At 47.0% G+C, this 20,885-nt stretch overlaps 1 protein-coding gene across 2 annotated transcripts in view; it reads right to left on the reverse strand.

Annotated features, from left to right (window-relative positions):
• The window catches only part of LOC147456041 (HAD-superfamily hydrolase, subfamily IG, 5'-nucleotidase), a 143,746-nt gene that overhangs the window by 32,503 nt on the left and 90,358 nt on the right, over positions 1-20,885 (reverse strand). For both annotated transcript variants that reach the window (XM_086514618.1, XM_086514617.1), the window contains 3 exons: positions 2,743-2,844; positions 959-1,123; positions 563-673 (listed from right to left, as the gene is read on the reverse strand). In XM_086514618.1, coding sequence (XP_086370744.1) covers positions 563-673; positions 959-1,123; positions 2,743-2,844 — 378 coding nt within the window. The remainder of the gene's footprint in view (positions 1-562; positions 674-958; positions 1,124-2,742; positions 2,845-20,885) is intronic.

The raw sequence follows: 20,885 nt of genomic DNA on the forward strand, positions 1-20,885 counted from the left end.
ATTGAAAAGTAAGAAACAAGGGATAAAGGCCTAGGAACCACTCCAATGTAAGTGAGCATGCTCATTCCTACAACCCGGGCCAGAGCACTTATGGGCTAAATAGTGGAAATCAGCTGTACAGGGCATCTATTAGTTGAACCTCTAACAAACATGCTACAATGGGGCCATAATCGGATGGCCCTTTCCTACTGTCTATCAGTTTTGTACTCACCCAAAATGATTGGATATACTCTAGGTGGCTTCTTAAAGCACTTCTCCAGCCATCAAGAGATACAGTAGCTTGTCGGGGCAAAAAACAGCCATGCCCTAGATTTGAATTCCATGATGCAAAACTAGCCGAATAAGCGCCTTCAAAGACCATGCATGAAAGATCCATATCACAATATGTTTTGGTTAATCGAGTGCAGATAATTGGAGTAAATAGACACACGACTGGAAATGTATCAAGTCCCCACATTATTACCAAATTAGTTGGCTGAGAGCCCCCAAAACTAAGTTATAATTTTAAAAATCACCTTTGCATTAACACTATATGAAACCGATAGAGACTTGAAGAGCAAACCTCAAACATATATTTCATTCCCCCGTCCACGAAAGGAAAAGGCGAATTGGTTAAAAGGAAGAGGCTTTTCCCTGAGTTCTTGAGATTCCGAAGCATCTGCACCACTCCTTGCTGGAGGGGAAAAAAAAACTTATTTAATTATGTATATTACTCATACTTCCGGCATATTGAACTTGAAATGTGCAGAATGCCATTAAAAAGCAATAAAGCAACAAACTACATTGAGAGACCTAGTATAATATTAAGTGGAAGAGCCTTAACAGCTTGCCAAGATACAGTAATATAATACAGATTAGTGCAGGAACAACACCACCATATTATAGGCCCAGGGAACAATTTCCAAAGTATACAAATCTTTTAACAACTAAACAATTCACCCTCTCTGTAGCAGCTTACACTTTTCACAAGGTATTTTGCTGGCTCTTCAAGAATTTTTTGGTGCAAAAACCCACTTTTGTGAACAAATTCAATTGAGCGTTTGACATCTTCATAGACATATGAAGCATCAAAATCTGTATTTGTCTCCACAAAGTGATGAATCACATCAGAAATGAGGCAAACCTGCAGTAGAACGGACAAAAAAAAATTAAGACCCTGCCAGAAGTTCAATGCACACCCTTTAAGGGCAATCCTCATAAATAGATTAGAAGGAGATACATTGCCATTAAATTTTTTATAAAACAAACACCATCCGTGCACAGAGGCAGATAAGAGATCGTTGACAGAAGAAATGATAAGTGGTTAATAAGTCACTATGAGGACGAAGATGATACTAAGCATAAAGTTTCTCTTCAACTAAAGCTTTCCCCTCTGAAAGGATGCATATTGAGAAGTTAAGTAGGCTACATCGCTGAATATTCAAGGAAATCAGTAAAGGAAGCTATGTTTTCTCCTCTCAAAAGATGTATATTGTGGATAGTGGTCTACACCAGGGCTTGCGAAAAACATATTTTCTAACCAGAAAAAAAAAGGGCATACTTGAAATTTCCCAGTTTTTTGGTTAAAATTTGAAGCATTTGGCGATATTTACACAAATTTGTCAAATTTTACCAGTTTTCTTTGAGGCAAGCTCGAAAATTTTATAATTTTAGCCGGTAACAAATACACAAACTCCGTTTTTTTTGCATACACTGGCTACACCACTGAATATGATACGGGTGTGCTGCATGTATAGAGTGAGATTAACTCACAGAAATTCACTTGAGACACACACAGTTTTATGAGATCTTCAGAGCTTTAAAAGCCATATGTACACAATAATGAGAAGTCTGTGGTTTCTGAGCATGTCGCAACTGAAGTCGAGGTTAACTGGCAAGGTGACATTATTAAACCTTGGAACATAGTCTATGCAGTGCTAAAAAGATGCCGACTCATGAAACATAGCCTCACATTGAGGTTGTGTGCCTAAGGCAGATTTTCCATATGAATGGGTGTTTATGCTAAAGTCTAGAACTATATTTCACTTGAGCTGCACTCAACAATCAAAATCACCTACCATAGAGAAGCTGTAAAACCTTGTTGGAAAACTTCTTGATTAGCTAACAATCACAGAGCAACCATTACAATCAGGTAAAATCGAGGATGAGCAGACTACACCATTATTGTGACTGTACCATATGGCCACAAGTTGTCTGTACATGAAGCACAGCTGCCTAAGATATCCTCTCTCAATTGCCAAGCCACCAGCCTTAAGCTCCATCACATTGAGTCTTTCCCAACTTATCTTCTGTGTCGCTATTTGTTCTGATCACATCTCTGCTTTGCTTATGCTCGCTGACACGCTCACTACTTAGCACATTGTTGACTATGAACAGGAGCCGAATTCCTTTCCCGCATTAACGTATGCTTACAGGCATATTAGTAAGAATTTTCAATAATTATTAACCAAACTAGAACAGCTCTCAACTTTTAGACAGTTTATCATTTTCCAGCTCCAGACTGTGAAAAAAGACTCTGTGCACATCAAAATCAACCAGGCAGAGAAAGCCGGTTTGATTGAGACATAATCTCCATAAATGTCACAAAACATCGAAACAAAGCGTAGGAAGAACTAATAGATACTTAGCATCCAGCTAGCATTAAACAAAATCCGGTCTGCAAGAATGAGACAACATTCTTTAAGGAATCAAAGCCAACCTACCCCAAACAAACAGCATTTAACTACAGTCATGCCAAATTACCTCACTGAGACAAAACAGATCCATAAGTGCTACAAGATTTGGCATATGTTCAGCACCAATACGCTTGCCACCGTACACAGCTTCAATCTCTGGCTCTTCCACCTATTACAATGAAATGGAGAGCAGTTAGGATTACCTTCTCTGACTGATCAAGATATCAGAAACAAAAACTTCCAATGAAGTATTAAGATCTTGTAACTTTGCAGCTGATTCTGCTACACCCATATTCTTTCCCTCTTACAAATTCCTGAAATCTGGATTGAAATCCGAGGGAAAGTCTTCTATCATTATCATTCTGATTAAAGGTAATCATTCAGATAGGACTATTGCTATTCTTTAAAAACGGAAAGCACTGAAGTTTTCAGAGGGTGAAAGAGCAAATGTAAAAGCAATGCCTGTCACAATAGTCCTTCGCCTCTATATAAGCTTTGCATTTGTTACCCATACCTATCAGTCTACTCATATTTTGTGCAAAAGATGCATGTTTTTTTTTTCCCGAGAAAAAGATCCTTCTATTAGTTACTGAAAACTGCCCATAGGGCTACATCCACCTCTGCAAGAGACGGCTACAACAAGCATGATGGGGAGACTCTCCCAATGAAAAAACAGCATATATACAATGAGGCTAAATCAAGAGATGGGAGGAGGGAAGAGCCACACAGGTGGACAGTAGTGCCATCTGAGCACCCCCTGGACAGTGGTGTAAAACGGCCCAGGGCGCCAGAGTCGAAGGAAAGCCTCGCGGCGCTCCCGCATGCAGTCGGAGCTGCCCTGTAGTCCCTCAAGCTGTCCTCTGAGAGTATGGATCAGCTCTAGCCAAAAGTCACGAACAGTCTCTGCTGGTGGCACAGGGCGAGCCTCAAAGATGCGGAAACAGCGGGCCCGCCAGATGAACCAGAGAGCTAGGCCACTGATGAGCTCCCAACACTCCTCTCTCTCACTGCACCACTCCTGTGGAGTAAGCTCTGTAGCAGGCTGGAGTGTAGGTCGCCCCCCCTGCATCGCTATCATCCTGCTGGTGGAAGATAGCTCAAACTGAAGTGCCGGGCCCGTGAGGGTGGACCAAGCCGCTGCCCCCCAAGTGTACTATCGAGCCGTGGAGAGGGCAGGCATCAGCCGAAGAACTCGTAGCCACACCTGCTGGGCCGAAGGACAGTCCCAAAGACAGTGACGCTGACTCTCCACCAACTGGTCACAAGCTGCACATGCGGCCGAGAGACCACTATGCACAAGCCAGCTCCCTACTATTGTGGCTCTGTGTGCAACCAGCCACTGGAACAAAGTGACGCGCCTCGGCTGTCTCGAGTCCCACAGCCTCTGCCAAAAAGCTGCCAAGAACTCGACTGTGAGGCCCTCCTCCTGCCAATGACGTGCTGCAGCGGGGCGGGCCTCTCTCTGTGCTGCAAGTATGTGACGTCCAAGCCGAACAGTGTACTGAAAGAAGGGGACTCTTGGGCGGTCTGCAGAAGAGAAAGGGTCCCTCCATAGCCACTCACCAGCATCCCACTGTACTCGTGCCAGTGGACAACACTCCCAAGCCCATAGCCTCCAGTGTCCAGTCTCAAGGGCTGCTGGGTCAGGGTCTATGACGCAAGTCCTCCCACAGATGCCCACAACTCAGATCCTTTGGAAACAGCACTCTGCTACCTGCGGGGCCTCTACTGCAACTCGCAGTAATCGTCCCCCACCCTGAAGCTCGAAGAACAGGGCTGGGACAGTCTCTGAGCAGGCCCTGACTGAAATGAGAACCTCCAGTCATGTGAAGGCTCCCATCCACCGGGGTGCTACTGGCTCGAGAGGTGTGAGCCACTCAACTGGAACTGACTCTGAGATGTCCTGACACATGCTCTGCACCCCTCTCATGCCCTGTAGCTGGACACCCTGCACCTCCTCTGACAAACATGTGAACTCAAGCCAGTCACCTAGAGAGCGCGTTGGACCTGCTGCCATGGGACCCCAAGAAACATTGGGCCGACTCCCAACCAAGTGGCCTCTCAGAGTGCTAACCATGGGGTTCCAGACGAGGGGCTGCCGTAGGCGCTCCTCCGTGCACGTCGGCCGTCTCTGCTCTAGACCACGTCGTAAGAGCTCCCAAGATCGAAGCAGGCTCACAGCAAATCGGTCCTCCAGTCTCCTGCTCAAACCAACTCGGCGCAACTCTGTAAAGATCCATCTGGTCGAAGGTTGCCAAGGGCCTCCTGACTAAGGCACCCTGGCACGAAGCCTCTGCAGCAAAAACTCCTTCCAGGGCTCCTCACCTGGAAGAAGTCCTCTGACGACGAACTTCCCAAGAAGGGCTCTGCTCTGCTGTGCTGGATCAATGATCCCAAGCCCTCCCTGAGAACAAGGAAGTGTGATGACCGACCAAGCCACCTTGGCTCGGGCAATCTCAGTGTCACGACCTAACCAAAGGTAGTTCCTGATCAGCCTCTCTACCTGGCCGATACAAGAACTCGAGAAAATCCAGCAAGAAGTGATGTACCACATAGTCGCCAACAACACCTGGTTGGCAACTACTACTCTACCAGCCAGCGAAAGTCGTGCTGAGCTCCAATGTAACAGCTTTCTCCTGATGGATAGGAGAAGAGGAGCAATCTGCTACTCGGGGGACAAATCCAAACCAACCTAACAACCCAAGTACCGAACTGCAGTCCTTGGAGGAATCCACTTGAAACCCTCTCCTGGCATCCAATCTGGCACAGGAGCACTGCCAATCGAGAAAGCCACTATCTTTCTCCAGTTGATCAGTGCGCCCAATGCACAGCAGAAGGTCGCCAAAGCCTGCTCACCTCTGTGTAGATTGGCCTACTGGCACTCTAAGTACAAGGCTGAGTCGTCGGCAAACTCAGCATCCAGAAGCTCATCTCCCCGTATAGGGAGTGCGAGGCCCCTCAGACCAACCTGCTGTGACACCAAAAATCTGCTCATCGCCTCCGCATAGAACAGAAAGAGAAAGGGGGCAAGAGGACAATCCTGTCGGACCGAACGTGTGAGCATGAAGCGCTCTCCTCTACCTCCTGCCAAAAGCACCTGACTGTGAGCCTGTCTGTACAAAGCTGACACCCCTCTGATCCAAGCATCTGAGAAGCCCATCCTACGTAGAGTACCCTCTAGAAAGTCCCAGTCAACTCTGTCATATGCCTTCTCAAAATCGAGAAGGAGAATCACAAGGTCCTCCCCACGGAGCCGTGCCAGGGCAGAAGCCTCCCAGAAAGTGAAGATGTTGTCAAGGATACTGCGTTCCTTGACAAAAATTGTCTGAGTCCCATGTATAAGGCTCTCCAAAAGTGGCTGAATCCTCAAACTCAGAGCCTTGGCAAGAATTTTGTAGACTGTATTGAGGATGGTGATGGGGCGCCACTGTCGAATCTCATCCAAGGAGCCACCCTCCTTTGGAATGAGGTAAATCAGGCCCTCACTCATGCTATCCGGCATCACTCCTGTGTGCAGAATGTACTGGAAGGCACTACAAAGATCTGGGCCAAGCAGGTCCTAGTACTCCAAGAAGAAACTGGGAGTCAGCCCATCCTCACCTGGACAGCTACCACGAGGTAGGGCCCTAAGAGCCATGTGTAGCTCCTCAAGCTGAAGAGGCATCTCTAGCCTCTGGCGCATCTCCTCAATCACAAGACAAGGCATCTGTGCCCAAACCTACTCTCTACATGCATCCTGCCGCTCTGACTGGGGCTCTGACTGGGGCTCAGCCGACAGTAACTCACGGTAAAAGTCAGTAGCAACTGCACGCATATCCTCGAGCTCACAAAAAACTGACCCATCCGGTCTCCTCAACTGATAAACCTTGGCATGCGAGTGCCGAGGTCCCACCGTCTCAAAAAAAGCAACTGTCACTCTGTCACCCACCTGAGTCCACTGAGATGCCTGTCGGTGAAAGGCAAATTCATGACGCCTCTCCTCTGTGCAAGCAAGCTCTTGTCGAGCCTGCTGTAACTGCTCCTCCAACCATGGACTGTCTGGATGCTGCTCCTGCATCCTCTGTAGTGAAGCAATGCCTCGTCTGAGACGCTGCTCCTCCTCTCTCGCTGCAGCCCGTCGAGCCAGAGACTCCCGGAGAAAAAAGTGGCTAAGCTGAGCTAGGCCTAAGGCCACTGTGTCTGCTAGTAGAGCCTAGATGTCCATGCCCTCTGTCCAAAGAGCCTCTACCCTCTCTCTGAGTGCTGAGTCCAACAAGACCCGCTCTGGGATGCGAAGCATCGTGCTCCCACTCCGCTGCTGTCTGCCACTGTGAGGATCACTGGTGCATGGTCCGAAAATGATGTCCCTGCCAGAATGCCCACTGATCCCCCCAAGTCACTGAAGTGGTCACTAGTGTAGAAGCGATCTATCCGCGATAGATTCACTCCACCCACTCTGCGGTCCGACCTAGAGAAGGCAAGACTCTCTGGAGGCCTCACAAAGCCAGAGTGTTGCCATGTATCCGAGACCCTCAAAGTCATACACAACCTCTCCCAAGCTGCTAACTCGACTCCATGCACAGTAGCATGGCTACCTCCAATCCTGTCAGAAGGGTCCTCCAACATGTTGAAGTCCCCCCCTACACACCAATGGTCAGCCTGTGGCAAAGACTCAACAATCTGTGACCAAAACTCTGCACGAGCACTCGCCACATTGGGCGCATAGATGTTCAGGAAGCCCACAAGGCCACCCTGAACCTGCATAGTAATCCACTGAGCCCTGCCTGGCACAATAATCCCTCTGTCCACAATGGCCTGCTGCAATGAGTCCGCAATAGTCATACATACCCCACCCTGGATGCCTCTAGGTCCAAAAGCAGCTGACCAAAAGGTATCATATCATCCACGCAAAATCTGACCACATCGCCGAATGCGGCTCTCAGACAGATGGTGCTCTTGTAGCATAAGGAGATCAATCTCTCCTCCCACAAGGCAACGCTGAAGCTCCCGTCGCAACCGGCCCCGCTGTGGCTGAAACTGGGGCCCACCTAGTCCCTGCACGTTCCACGAGACGATCCTCATGGGGAGCGAGAGAGAACAGATGTTGCCGCAACAGCAAGACGGGCTATCTTCGAGGCTGGCTTGGATGGGGAGTAATCCGCATCCGAGCGTCCTCTAGATAGGCGAGACTGTAGTGAGTGCCTAGTCCAATCCCAAGCAGAGCGAGCCGTACGTGAAGCAACCTCCTCTGTCCAGGAGTCCTCATGAATGTACACAGGGCAAACACTGCGTATCAGCAAAAAAGTACACCACAATGTGCCTACATCCTGCTGAGTCTGGGGGTGTCACCGCAAACTTGGCCAATGGCCACAACGTCTGCAGTAGATCTGTAACTCCAAGTTCTCCCATGTGGTGAGAGAACTCGGAACCTATGTATGCAACCATCCCACTACTGAGTCGAGGGACCACTCTGTCTCGGGCCTACCACAGAGGGGGAAGGAGAAACCAACTGCTGAGTCCAAGGCCTCTATTCCCCTAGCGGCGAGGAACAAAGCATGGACCCTGAAGCAGGCTGCCTCGTGGTCTGGGGCGGAGTCGCCGAGAAAGCGAGTGAACCCGTAGTCGAAGAAATCCCAGCGGCGTCGGAGGTCAATGCTCGTCAGACCACGAGGGATAGCTGCAAGGGAAGATGTCTGAATCTGCAGAGGGGGCCGCAAGAAGGGCTGACCCTCTCTCGCTAGGCGACTCGTGGCAAAGGCGTTGCCAAGAGATCTCCTAGCCGCCGGCGAGGGACCAGTCTCCCGAGTCGACTGTGGAACTGGAGCAGGAGGGGGGGGAGAAGGAGCTGGAGGGGGCGGGGGGGAGGAAAAGCGGGGAGGGGCGAAAGAGAAAGAAGAGCGAGGTGGTGAGTGGACGGGAGCAGAGGGCGGGGGGGGGGGGGGGGGGGGGGAGATGAGGAGGAGGAGGAGGGGAACTCTGAAGGGGGGGGGGGGGCGACTGGCGAGGGTGAAGCGGAGGTGGAGGCTGGTGTAGGGGGGTCCTCCTGCTCAAGAGGACCAAAGCGGTTCCCCGTGGGAACCCACTGCTGCTGAGTAGGCACCTGAGGGCCACTCTGAGTGTCAGGCTGTCGCTGTGGCCCCTGGCGTCGACGGTCCCGGGCCTGCTGCCACCCCTCCTCCGCTGGAGCCCGAGGCTCGAAGGGTGACTCTGAATCTGTGCGTTGTGCCGCTGGCTGTGGCTACGGCCCAACCTTAGCAGGCTGAGGCTGAGGCTGAGGCTGAGGCTGAGGTGCAGGTCGTGGCCTCCTCTGTGGGCAGGCCTTCGCTAGGTGGCCCATCTGTCTGCAAATGAAGCACTGGTTCGGAAGACCCGAGTACTCCACACTCTGTCTAAACCAACCCCCACTCACCCGAGGCAGAAGGATGACCTTCGGGAGCGTGTGGGTATCTCTGACCAAAACTCGAACTGAGGGGATGCCAGCCGCCTTGGCAGCTACTGATGCTGCAGTACGAGGTGTCTCCAAGACAGTCCCGATGGCGGAGCCAATCCTGGAGAGAAGTGGTAGGTACTCCCTCCGTAAACCCGGAAAGGAGACTGAGATGGGGATGTCTGCCTCCTCTACTAGCACATCCGAAGACGGGTCAAAACCATGACGCCACTGTCGAAAGTGGGCGTGTGATGCCCGGATGGCCAGTGGACTCATAGCTATGACCTTGGAAGCCATCTCGGAGGTCTCGAACTCAATCTGGTAGTACCCCCGTCCGAGAATCTGGACATCCAAGATCTTGCCCACCTCTGCGAGAAGGCGGGTCTGGAGAAGGTCACGCAGCTCTCCTCTGCTAGGTCGGGTGCCAAGAATCTTGCAAATGACCGAGGTCGCCTGCAGACGCTCTACCTCTGCGGCTAGGCTCGCTTGCTCTGTCGACGAAAGAGCAAGTCAAATGGTGGGCTCAGCGGAATCGGGCGAGGGGGCTTCGGAGGAGTCCCTCTGGGGCGGAGCATGAGCCTCCATAAGTGTCTGCTGCTCTGAAGGAGAAGGGCGGGCGTGAAGGCCAACGCTTGAAAGCTCGGCAAGGAGAAACCAAATGAGAATCCACTGCCAAGCAATTTAAACGAGGCCTGAGGAGGAGAGGGGGGGGGGGGGGGGGGGGGGGGGGGGGGCGTGAGGATATGGGGCTGGAGCGGCGAGGGCAGCGGGCAGCGAACAAGAGGGGTGGCAGCGGGCGGGGCTGCGCTCTGGCTGGGTGCAAGCAGAGCAGCGCGCGCGGACAGACAGCGCGCAGGCAGGGGGCAGCGCGAGGGCAAAGGCGGAGGGGGGGGCTATGGCGCGGGAGAGTAGGCGCAAGCGGGGGGGGGGGGGGGGGGGGGGGGGGGGGGGGAGGGGAACGCGCAGGAGCAGCAGCGAGCTAGGCTCGCAAAAGATGCATGTTAAATTCGCATAGCAGAAAAAAAGGCAATCTGAGATCACAGAAAACCAAATTGTAGTGGAGGAATACGCCCCTTTGATCTTGAAATTTTAAACTTGAACTATCACATACATGCCTCAATACATACAGACCTTTTTTCAGGCAGAAACCATTGTCCTATCATAAACATATACGTGAGGCAAATGAACTGTATTATGGGGTCACGAATTCAATTTTCATGTTGCTAAGATTCCAGGCAAGCACAGTAAGGCAGCAGATACCCTCCCACAACAGCCAGTGCTAAGGCAGTTCCAATAGGATATCACAATAATCTTATTAGTACGATAAATGCATATGCTTATGATCCAAAAAAATTCCAAGATCCATACATATTTGCGAGCTAGTGGTAGCCAAGAGCTGCGTCGTAGGTGAAGCCGAAGCAAGGCACAACACTCACACTGCCTCCTGAGAAGGAAAATGAATAGCACATGATGGTGCATGCAGCTGAAGTGGGCTCTGACATGAATCGAACTCAGGTAGTGGCAGGTACTGCTGGACTTGCTTCGGCCTTCCAATTGAAGTTTCCTCCACAAGGTGACTTATCACTCACCAGCTAAACTGCCCTTGAAACCCGACAGTTTTCCCATAGGAAATGCCATACCTTCTTGATAGGGCCTCGTCTCACAAGTGGCATCCGTGGGGATTGATAGTGTCTCCATTCCACCTCCCAATCCCGTTTCGGCGAGGCTAACATGGGGGAAAGGTACTTAAATTTTGAAACTCGGGAAGAATTTCGTCATTTCCCTCGAAAGGGATCGAGATTAAATTTATTACAGGAAGGAGGGCATCATCCCTCCATCCGCTTGTGCAGAGCATTTAAGTATTGGGGTACAACCTCATTGAGGAATTTCGCCACATGGGCGTGCCCTGCACTTCCATTCCTCCAATGCGGATCTCGATATACCCAGGAGTATATATGTTTCCCGCAAGCCTCCCCACCAAGGAGGATAACGGGAGGAATGTTAAATTCGTGATAGAGATCCCCATCCCCACGACGGTCAACCTTGATCCTTTCCCAACTAACATCCGCATCCGCCGGTGGCAACAAGGTGCTGCATAGCATGGAGAGTACGCTAATCATGGGCCCCCATAATCTCTGTGCCATAATAAATCGCTGGATATATGCACGCCTTAAATATAGTTTTGGGACCACATGGGAACGGATCAGTTTGCCAGTAGGTACTAACACACAAATAAGCTCTTCCTTCCTTTGTTCGCTCGTTCCTTAACGATACATTCAATTGAGAAGTTAGAATCTACATCGATGCCAAGGTATTTATATATCTCACCTACTGCTGGGACACTAATCATGTACAAGTGAGAATCTTTATGGCCACTAGGCGATCCCGCGATAATTATCAGTGATGGTCAAATTGACCTTCTTGGAGATGGACAATCACTGCATAACTAGCACCAGCCGGTGTCACAAACAGAAGCGCAAACGAGTAATCAATAAGCTGAAAATAAATAGAATATTGACCAAAAGAAACAAGGGAGAAGATCGACACAATATTGGGGACCAGAAGATGGGCTGGTCCCCCCCTTAAAGAGAATCTTTATTGAGGGAGAATCTTTTTCAAGCACAAGAACCAGAGTAATCCCTCCATTCTAGATCTTAGACTCAATGATTCCTTCCCGCTAGGGAAATCCGAGAGACTAGCTCTCAAGTCGGATACCTTTTCTGTCTGTACTCAAAGTGTGAAGCTCTGCAAATCGTTCTGGATTTCGTTTCCGAAATCCCTGAGCATAGGCCGAAGCCTCCTTGCTCCTTCTCCGAGATGGAGTACCTACAAAAGCACAAACACGATAACAAAGGATCGTAGAGCGTATGCACAAACTTCACATGTCGCTCCTAGTACAAAAAAGCAACCTCCATACTCCAGCTTGTCATGATCACTTGCGGCTCCGACACGGCAGATCTCCTCCTTCAAGCGTTGGCACATCAGGGGAAAGAGTGGGCGCTAGGGGGTGCTTTTATAGGCTCCTCACTACGACAGGAATAGCCGATGAAGGAGAGAGGAGAGAGAGTCAGCGCTGCCGTTAAGCTGTTTTTAGCCAATATGGGGACGCCTCCTATTTACCATGCTTTATTTTAATAAGTGGCTGCCCACTCCGGCACTTATTAAAATTAGTGTTACATGTTGAAAAACTCGACAAAATCTTGTGAGCGGAAAACCAATGCTACACAGTACTCCCCAGGGGTCCCTAGATGCAATGCAGACATAGGTTTCCTCGTGGGAAAGCATTTGCTTTCCAAGAAAGCACTAAAGAACAACCTGCTTTTTATCAAAAGCTTCTCAACACCCATCTTTATTCTTGTGCTTGCATCTTAATGCGTCACCATCCTGTGAAGCATCAAGAGAACCCATTCCCTGGTCTCTCCCACCAAACTTACGAAACAACCCCTTCATGATGCTTAATGTCACCCATCATATGGCATATCAGAGATGTCCGTTCCTGATGGCTTTCATCGATTCCAGTAGATCTACAGTTCCTAACTTTAACAGTTCAAGTATACACATTTAAACATCCTACTTTCATTAAATAGAAATTACCTTCAAAATAGGAAAATAGTCCATTTAGCAACATCTCTCTCGATTTTAAACAGTTGTCCTTAACAGTAGTGCCCATACATATCCTTCCAAAATCTCGAGATAAGATGCTAATTCTTGTTCGGTCATCCACTAGGCGTCCAAGGTAGAATAGTTCTTTAACTTTACTAAATACTTAAGTGTAATCTTTCCAAACTTTTGGCCACTCATGGTAAATAATCTGCTCCAATTGGAGTATTTCTTTTGTTTCCTCAACCTCACGGGGTTCCTTGGCAATAGGCAGACTTGGAGGCGGTCTCACATATGGCCGGAGTAACTAACATGGAAAGTATTATTGATCTTCCAATTAGGCGGTAGCTCTAATCGGAATCTCAAATTATTTACTTGGTCAATGATCTTAAATGGCCCATGATAATGATTGGAAAGTTTTTCCACTTTCCCTTTATGAGTCGCTTGTTTCTTAGTCTTGCCTTCTCAAACTTGAGTAAGACCAATTGACCAATTGTTAAATCCAAATTCCTTTTGTGCTTGTCCGCAGCTTTCTTATGTTTTTCCTGAGAGCGTAATATTACCTCTTAACTTACCGATAGGCCGTGCCCATATCCTAGACAAACTCCTCTGCTGCAAATATCTTATCCTTAGTCAAAAGGATCGGTGGAACCACAAGCTTACCATAAAGAATCTCGAAAGGTGCCTACTCCATAGACGAGCGTACTCGACAAGGGGCAAATACTTTTTCCAATCAGACTATCTATCTGACACATAGGATTTCAACATATCCAATATTGTACAATTGGTGATCTCACTCTGCTCATCTATTTCAGGATGAGATACAGAAGAAAAATTCAACTTCCTACCAAGGCTATCAAACAAGGCACGCCCAAAATTTCATGTCATGCGAGGATCTCGATCACTCACATTAGACTTGGGCATCCCATGATGCTTAAAGATCTGTTCTAGAAAAACCCTAGCCATATGATCTTCTTTGATTGTTTTCTTGACTAGAATAAAGTGAGCTTCCTTGCTAGATATGTTACATGCTTGGATACTCTAAGCGAGAAATCAATAGCAACACACGAACAAAAATTGCAAAATCACTGAACTTGAGAGAGAGAAATGAAATGAAATGAAATGTTATATTAAACATCTTCAAAAGGCCAAAATGAACTCTAAGACCAAACTGATACAATCTTGGTGGATCTAATACACTGTCTGGGTACAAAATAAAAATGAAGTAAAACTAAAATGATCATTAGTGTCCAAGGATGCCCAACATCGAGCACTGTCCGAGAATGTATTGCATCGGTCGTTGGAGAGCATCGCTGTCCACCTCTGTAAATAATCATACTGGACGTCTTCCATGTCGTGCTAAAATAGTCCTGAACCTCTGATGGAGCCTTCATCGATGTCATGGTGGTCCTCGTAGACGTGGGGGCATCTAGCTCTCCCAAGCTCAATGGCTCTGTCACTCAATATACCTCTAGTATAGGTGGGCTTTGAAGTCTACTGTGAAGCTTGCTCATCTAGCTGTTGAGTCTCTACTCTAAAGAAGTTATTGATCTCCCTTTGTGAATGTCTTCCACTATTTGAACTTCTTAAGAGACTCTCCATGTGTCTGCGCAGCTCTAGCAGAAACAACCAGAGGCATCTCTAATCCTGATACCTCATGACTCTAGCCAATGGTCCAAAGCCCTCTTTGAATAGACAGTGAAAGCGGCCTCGTATCTCAAGACTCATAGTATACCAGACAATGACATATGTGATGTAACTCTTGTCTCTGGCTCTATATGACACAGCTAGCAAATCCTGGCCTCTACCGGTGCCTTCTTAAATCTACCACGCAATCTCTAGCTGATACGATGATATGCACATATGACCAATAGCACATCCTATCCCATGGGATAAATGAGTGTCCATATAGGCAAGTCTGATCACATATCCAGCCTTTGTGAGTTGCAAAAGATGTTCTCTGTAGAAATCCATGTTCATGCCAAGCTCTCATGACGGCTCTATCCATGTCCTCCTGGTGTCTAGCTCAATCCCGCCTAATGAGGTGGGTAATCTCGGTCCATGTGAGGGACGAGGGTGTATCCAGTGAGTACTGCAAAGAGGGTCGTCTGTCCATACTAAAACCATGTAGCTGAAACAAAGATGTCATCTGTGCATACCAACAAAATGCGTATCCCTGTGAGGCCAACTCTCGAGAAGACTCCAAGGCTAGGTGAGAATCTCTCTCTTTGGGGACGTCCCAGATACTATGTATAAAAGAGACGGATCTGGCAAGTGCCTCTATGACTAGCGGGGGAGCACCAAGCTCTGCACGAATAATTTCATGCCCTTGACAATAATCATGTAGGAAATCATAAAGACCAAAGGCCTCTCCATACATCTCCATCCATCAATATTATCAGCTCGGCTATGATGGTCTATTGATGGTTCCCGTATCTACACCCCATAAAGCATAGCTGAGATAACCAAAGTGTCAAAAAGCCAGAGCTTTATTCGAGATTCCTCAAACTGAATCTGCAAACACATCCTCTCCATGCTTCCCAAAGCTGCATAGGCTATTGTCAGTCTGGTCTCTGCTGCTCTCCTGAAGGAGAATTTTGGACCATTGAAGACCACTCCCAGGTAAGAGTGCGTCTGTATACTCACCGTCTGCTAACAACATATGAAGGTCAGTGCAGATCGCCTAACACACTGCGCTGTGGTGTTGAACACCATAACTTTGGTCTTGCCAAGGTTCTCCAACAAGACGCTATTATTAACAAAAGTGTGCAATGCATCCAAGTGTCACTGCATCCCCTCTGACGAATCTAAGATCAACAGAATATAATTTGCATACAGTAGTAATGAGATTTAGGTCCATCTTCATACAAACCAAACAATGAAGGGGAGATTGGGCATCCCTTTTTCACTCCAATAGTGGAGTGAATATGCTCAGACAACCCCTTGGGAGTGCAAACCTGCCCCAGAATTGTCTTGTATAAAGCCATGACTCCCCAAATCAGCTTTGTGGGTATTCCCATCTCCTATAGTCTCTCTGCATCAGTCGAGCTCTAAAAACCGTATCAAATGCTTTGCGAAAATCCACAAAGGTATAGTAAATCCTTCTACCATGTGATCTGCTTTCCTCAATAACAAAGTGTCAATATATGCTCAAGAGTAGAAAAGCCCCTCCTGAAACCTGCCTCGCCTAATGCCTGAATGCCTGCTCTCTCTGCCCATCTACTCGGCCGCTGCTCAAGAATGGATGCATACAACCTACGGCATGTCGGAGTTCCAAGCCAAGACGCACTGGCCCCAAAAATCCTCTTTTGGTATTTCTTTATTATTTCACTTTGCAAAGTACCACTCTCAAGAGTCTAACTCTCTCCAAGACCTTTGCGTTCAAATGTTCTGAGGAAGAGTCACGAGTGGCCATCTAGGCACTTATAAACGTATAAGGGATGCCCAAAAGCAGAGCCCCAAAAATCATTTGATCCAAAAGAAGCTTTTGCTCACAACATCCCACATCAAACTACAAAAGCCAGAAGTGTAAAAAGCAGAAATCCGTACAACTAGGCCATGTCAACAGGTCAGCGCAAATCTCAAAATTTCCATACAGATTGCCACATCATCAATCGACGAGTTTTACAAAAATCTCGCCCAAATGTCAAGCTTCTACGTGTTTAGGGTTAGGTCCCTCAGCCTATGCTCCTTAAGTTATTTAAGTTGGTAGAGGTTAGGTCCTTAAGGCCTCTCACCTAGATCTTTAGGGTTCAGTTCTTCAATTCCTCTTGTCCACTCGACCATTTCTCTCCCAGTTGGGCATGCCACGTCATCACCTTGTCGGAACGTGTGCGGTCTAGTTGGGAAGGTGCAAAACCTTTGGCAGTGAGAGTTTGTGATCACAACAATTTCTGAAAAAGTGTTTATGGAAAATCACCAACCCCGTTCCTAAAAATGGTTTAAAATCTAAGAGCGATCGTGACAAAATAGTCACAAACCCTCTCTCCTATTGTGCTTGGAATTTGCTTGTTTTTGGAAGCAAGTTTGTGATGAAAGGATCACCAATTCACATTCGATTTTACTTAAAAAGAGCAATTAAAAAAACAAGACTTTGATCCATGAAACCTCGACTCTCATACGAGCACAAATCCCATTCAAAACCCAAACCTCTTTCATGGAATCATGTAGCCTCGCCCCCAATTACATAATCGTAACTTCAAACAATTGAAAAGAATACACGAGCTTCCACCTTCACGACGACCCTTTTCTGATTTTGCAGAGATTTAAAAGCTTTCATACTAAAGCCCACACAACATTTTGATGATGAAAAACCCTAATTCACTCCCTCACAAGCTCAGATACAAGATAGTAGAGAGACAGGACTGCATTACACATAGATTGAGCAACCATGAAAGGAATTGCACAGAAGAGAAAAATTGCAGGCTTTTTCACTAAAAAGCAGCCCTCTATCTCTTCCCCACGGCAATATCAGCTGATGTGTCAATTTTTGGGCCATTTTTCCACTTTGTTGGGTCACTTTCCAAGCAATTTTATGACACCGTCTGTCAACTGCTATTTTTGGCAGTTTTTGCACGCATAGATTTTGTAGGTGATGTATGTATAGTGCGACGATCCAAACACACTTGCCATATTCCAAACCCATATTATGCATATTCTAGAAGCATTTAGCATAAACGACACCGCACCCAGGGCTCCAACTTCCCAGTAAGATACGTTCACGTAACGGCTACCGCGCAGAAGCATATGTACATCAGATACTTTGTGGCACTTGGTCCCATGCATCTAAATCCATGCTAAATGAGATCATACACATCATTTCACATCATGGACGTGCCACGGCACGACATCCACCCCCTCTAAACCTGCACATCCTTCGGCATGTGGCAACATTTTGGTTATGTAGGTTTAATTATCATTAAGATCCACAAATAATTGGATATCATTTTCATCTTCTGCAAAGTTTAGGAGATCATCCTCCACTTCTTCATCCTCATCCATGGCAATGTCTTTAAGTTCTCCATCTTCATTTTGTTGTGAATCAAAAGGATCATTATCACGTCTTCTCTTGAACATCTTGATTATTTTGCCTGTTATGGGAATTTTTAGCTCTATTCCATCGAGCTCGCTCAAGGTATATGTAGCATTTCCATGCACATGCTTGACAACATATGGCCGAAACCACCTTTTTGCAAACTTTCTTTGTGTGGTGTGCTGGTTGTGAAGGCTACTATCACACATCACGACCCAATCACCCTCTTTAATAGGCTTTGGTCGAAGCCTATGTCTTTTATCAAACCTATCTTTATTCTTTAGTCTTGCATCCTTCAGTCGAGCTTTTGCAATCTTTTTGTGTTCATGTCTTCATTGCCTTATGCGCAATGCAAGTAGACTTTCCTTGCTTATACCATCTTCCCAAGGTAACATGTTCCAAATAGGAACGACATCCTCGATTGGCATGACGGACTTCTGGTCATACATCAATTCCATAGGCATGTAACCAGTCACTAAGCTACGAGTTGTACGGTCGGCCCATTAAGCATATGATAGCAACCTTGGCCATCCATGCATTTTACCTTTGCATGCCTTAGCCAAAGCTTTGACAATAGGAGGATGTCCTCTTTCACTTTTTCTATTTCCTTCTGGATTATAAGCACTAGTCAAGGCTAGCTTGATACCAATTCTTGTGAAGCACTCCCTTTTTTTTTCCCAAGAAAAAGATCCTTCCATTAGTTAATAAAACTACCCATAGGGCTACAACCACCTCTACAAGAGAGGGCTACAACTGAAAAATGGGGAGACTCTTCCAATGAGAAAAACAAAGTATGTACAATGAGAGCTAGGTCACGAAATGGGAGGAGGAAAAAGCCACACATGTGGTTGGTAATGCCATCTACGCACGCCTTGAACCATTGTGAAAAAAGGCCCTCAGTGCCAAACTCAAGAAAGCCTCTTGACACTCCCGCATGCGGTTGGAGCTGCCCTGAAGTCTCTCAAACTGACCCCCGAGTGTATGAATCAACAAGGACTATCAGAGTCTCATTTGTCACAAGTGTCGCGTCTGGGTTGAGGTGGTCGACTTTCCTCGCACTTGGCGTCACTTTCTTCCTTTGTTGGCTGCTCAGCTGGGCAAAGTCATTTTCCCTCCTAAGTTGGACGCAAACACAAACCGTTTTTGTATTCTGTGGGACACAAATATCCCCACACCAACAGGCATTTCAATCGCTTCTGGGGATGCAGTGGTTGGAAAGCGTCTAATTAAGCTTAAATGGGACAAGTTTGCAAACTCTTACTTTCGCTGTGGCAAATTTGGTCATATGCAATCCGAATGTCCGGAACCAAATCTGCAACCACCTACTTCGGCCGTCTCTACTCAACCTCGCTCACCTCTTAAATCTTCTACTGAGGTTCAAACCAAAGGTGCTTCCACCTCCTCCCTGACAGCTAGGGCGAATAAAGGCAAAGGGAAACAATTACAATTGTCTGCACTTTCTGCTTCTCCAAATATTAAAGACAAAGGAAAAGAACGGGTTTCGACCTCTCAAACTTGGATAGTGCCCAAGAAACCCGCTAAAGCTGCTACAGCCCGTATTCCGGCATCTTTTCGTAATTATGTGCCCCCTTTGAAGAATGTTGCTCAGAAAAAACTCCCTTGTAATGACAACACTTCTTTGGTGAAGCTTGGAACAAAGTGGTTCGCTCTTACAAGGAAGTTGTTACAAAAGAAGCCTCTTCATCGCAAGGTGCCTTTATTTTCAATCATTTGGATCCAGGTCTTGACCCACCTCCTCACGTACCTACAGCTGGGGAGGATGTGTCGATGGGCACTGGTACTTGAGTTTTCTCCTCTTTTTCCTGTTTCCTCGCCCACTGTATATACCATATAGAATACATAGTTCTTTGAATTGCATCTCCTATAATGTGCGTGGGTTATGCAATCACAACAAGTGACGGCTTACTTGGCACTATGTACATACATGTAAAGCGAACATTGTGGTTCTTCAAGAGCATAACCAGCATCAATTTGCAAGGCAGACTTCTTACTTTGCAGGCTATTGGATAGCTTATGCAAGATCAGCTAGCTATTCTGGAGTGCTTATACTTATTCGACATGAACTCTTCCCGACCTTGGTTTTCAATGACCCGGCTGGGAGATGGATGGTCATCCAATGTATTGTTAATGGGAAAGTTTTCAAAGTTGGAGGATTATATGCATACACAGCTTCTGCAGATAGTGCACGATTGTAGAGTGCTCTCCTCTTATTATTGGCGTTCCAATGTCTCTCTCTGCGGGGATTTTAATAATGCACCAAACCTTGCGGATAATACTACTGGCCATTCTCACATGCTTCATATGGAACGGCAATCATGGGACCAATTTATGTCGACCTATAATGGGCTTGATTTGTGGCCCTTTTTGCATGCGATTGATCCAGGATTCACTTTTCAGCATAATGCTCAATCTATGTATCGCGCTCGGCTGGGTGGCTGGTATCTTTTTCACATGCAACAGTATGATGACTTGGTATGAGAGATAAGGATTGATTATGCTATGTGTCTCTCGGATCATTTTCCCGTATGCTTGAAACTTCGTTTTGGCTCTTTTGATGTCAATGACCGCCTACCCAAGAAGAGACTTTTACATATCAATAATGATTATCTCAAGCATGAGCCTTTTCGCGCTATGATTGTGGATATCATTCCGCCTTTGATCTCCCAAATGTATGTTGATATGGACATAGCCTGGTTTCGCTTAGTTATGCGTGTTCAATGTGTTATCCACGATTATGGCTGGGATTATTTGTTACAAATAAGGGAACAGGTTGATCAGGCAAAGAATGCTTGTAGCACATTAATGCAGTTGGCTAATCATTCTTCTCTTACTGCCACTCAAATGACTGAGTTGCTTTTTGCTCGCGTTTTATTACAGAACAATGATGAGAGGAAATTGGCCAAATGGCAGACTCGAGCTCGTCAACAGCTTTTGCAGATAAAGGATGTGCTTCTAAACAATTCTTCCAGTATTTGAATCACTCCAGGCAGTCTCAAGCTATACAGAGAGTTAGATTATTGTCAGGGGAGTGGACCTCCACTTTCCGAGAGCTAGCATTAGCCCTACACTCTCATTATGGCAAGATTTTTGAGGCCTCTTCTTCTCCCACGAGAGAAGCTCGCCAAGCACGTCACATGTTTCTATCGCACGT

This window comes from Adiantum capillus-veneris, chromosome 6 (genome assembly GCF_014529385.1).
Source record: "Adiantum capillus-veneris isolate H3 chromosome 6, ASM1452938v2, whole genome shotgun sequence".
In the NCBI taxonomy this organism is placed as follows: Eukaryota; Viridiplantae; Streptophyta; class Polypodiopsida; order Polypodiales; family Pteridaceae; genus Adiantum; species Adiantum capillus-veneris.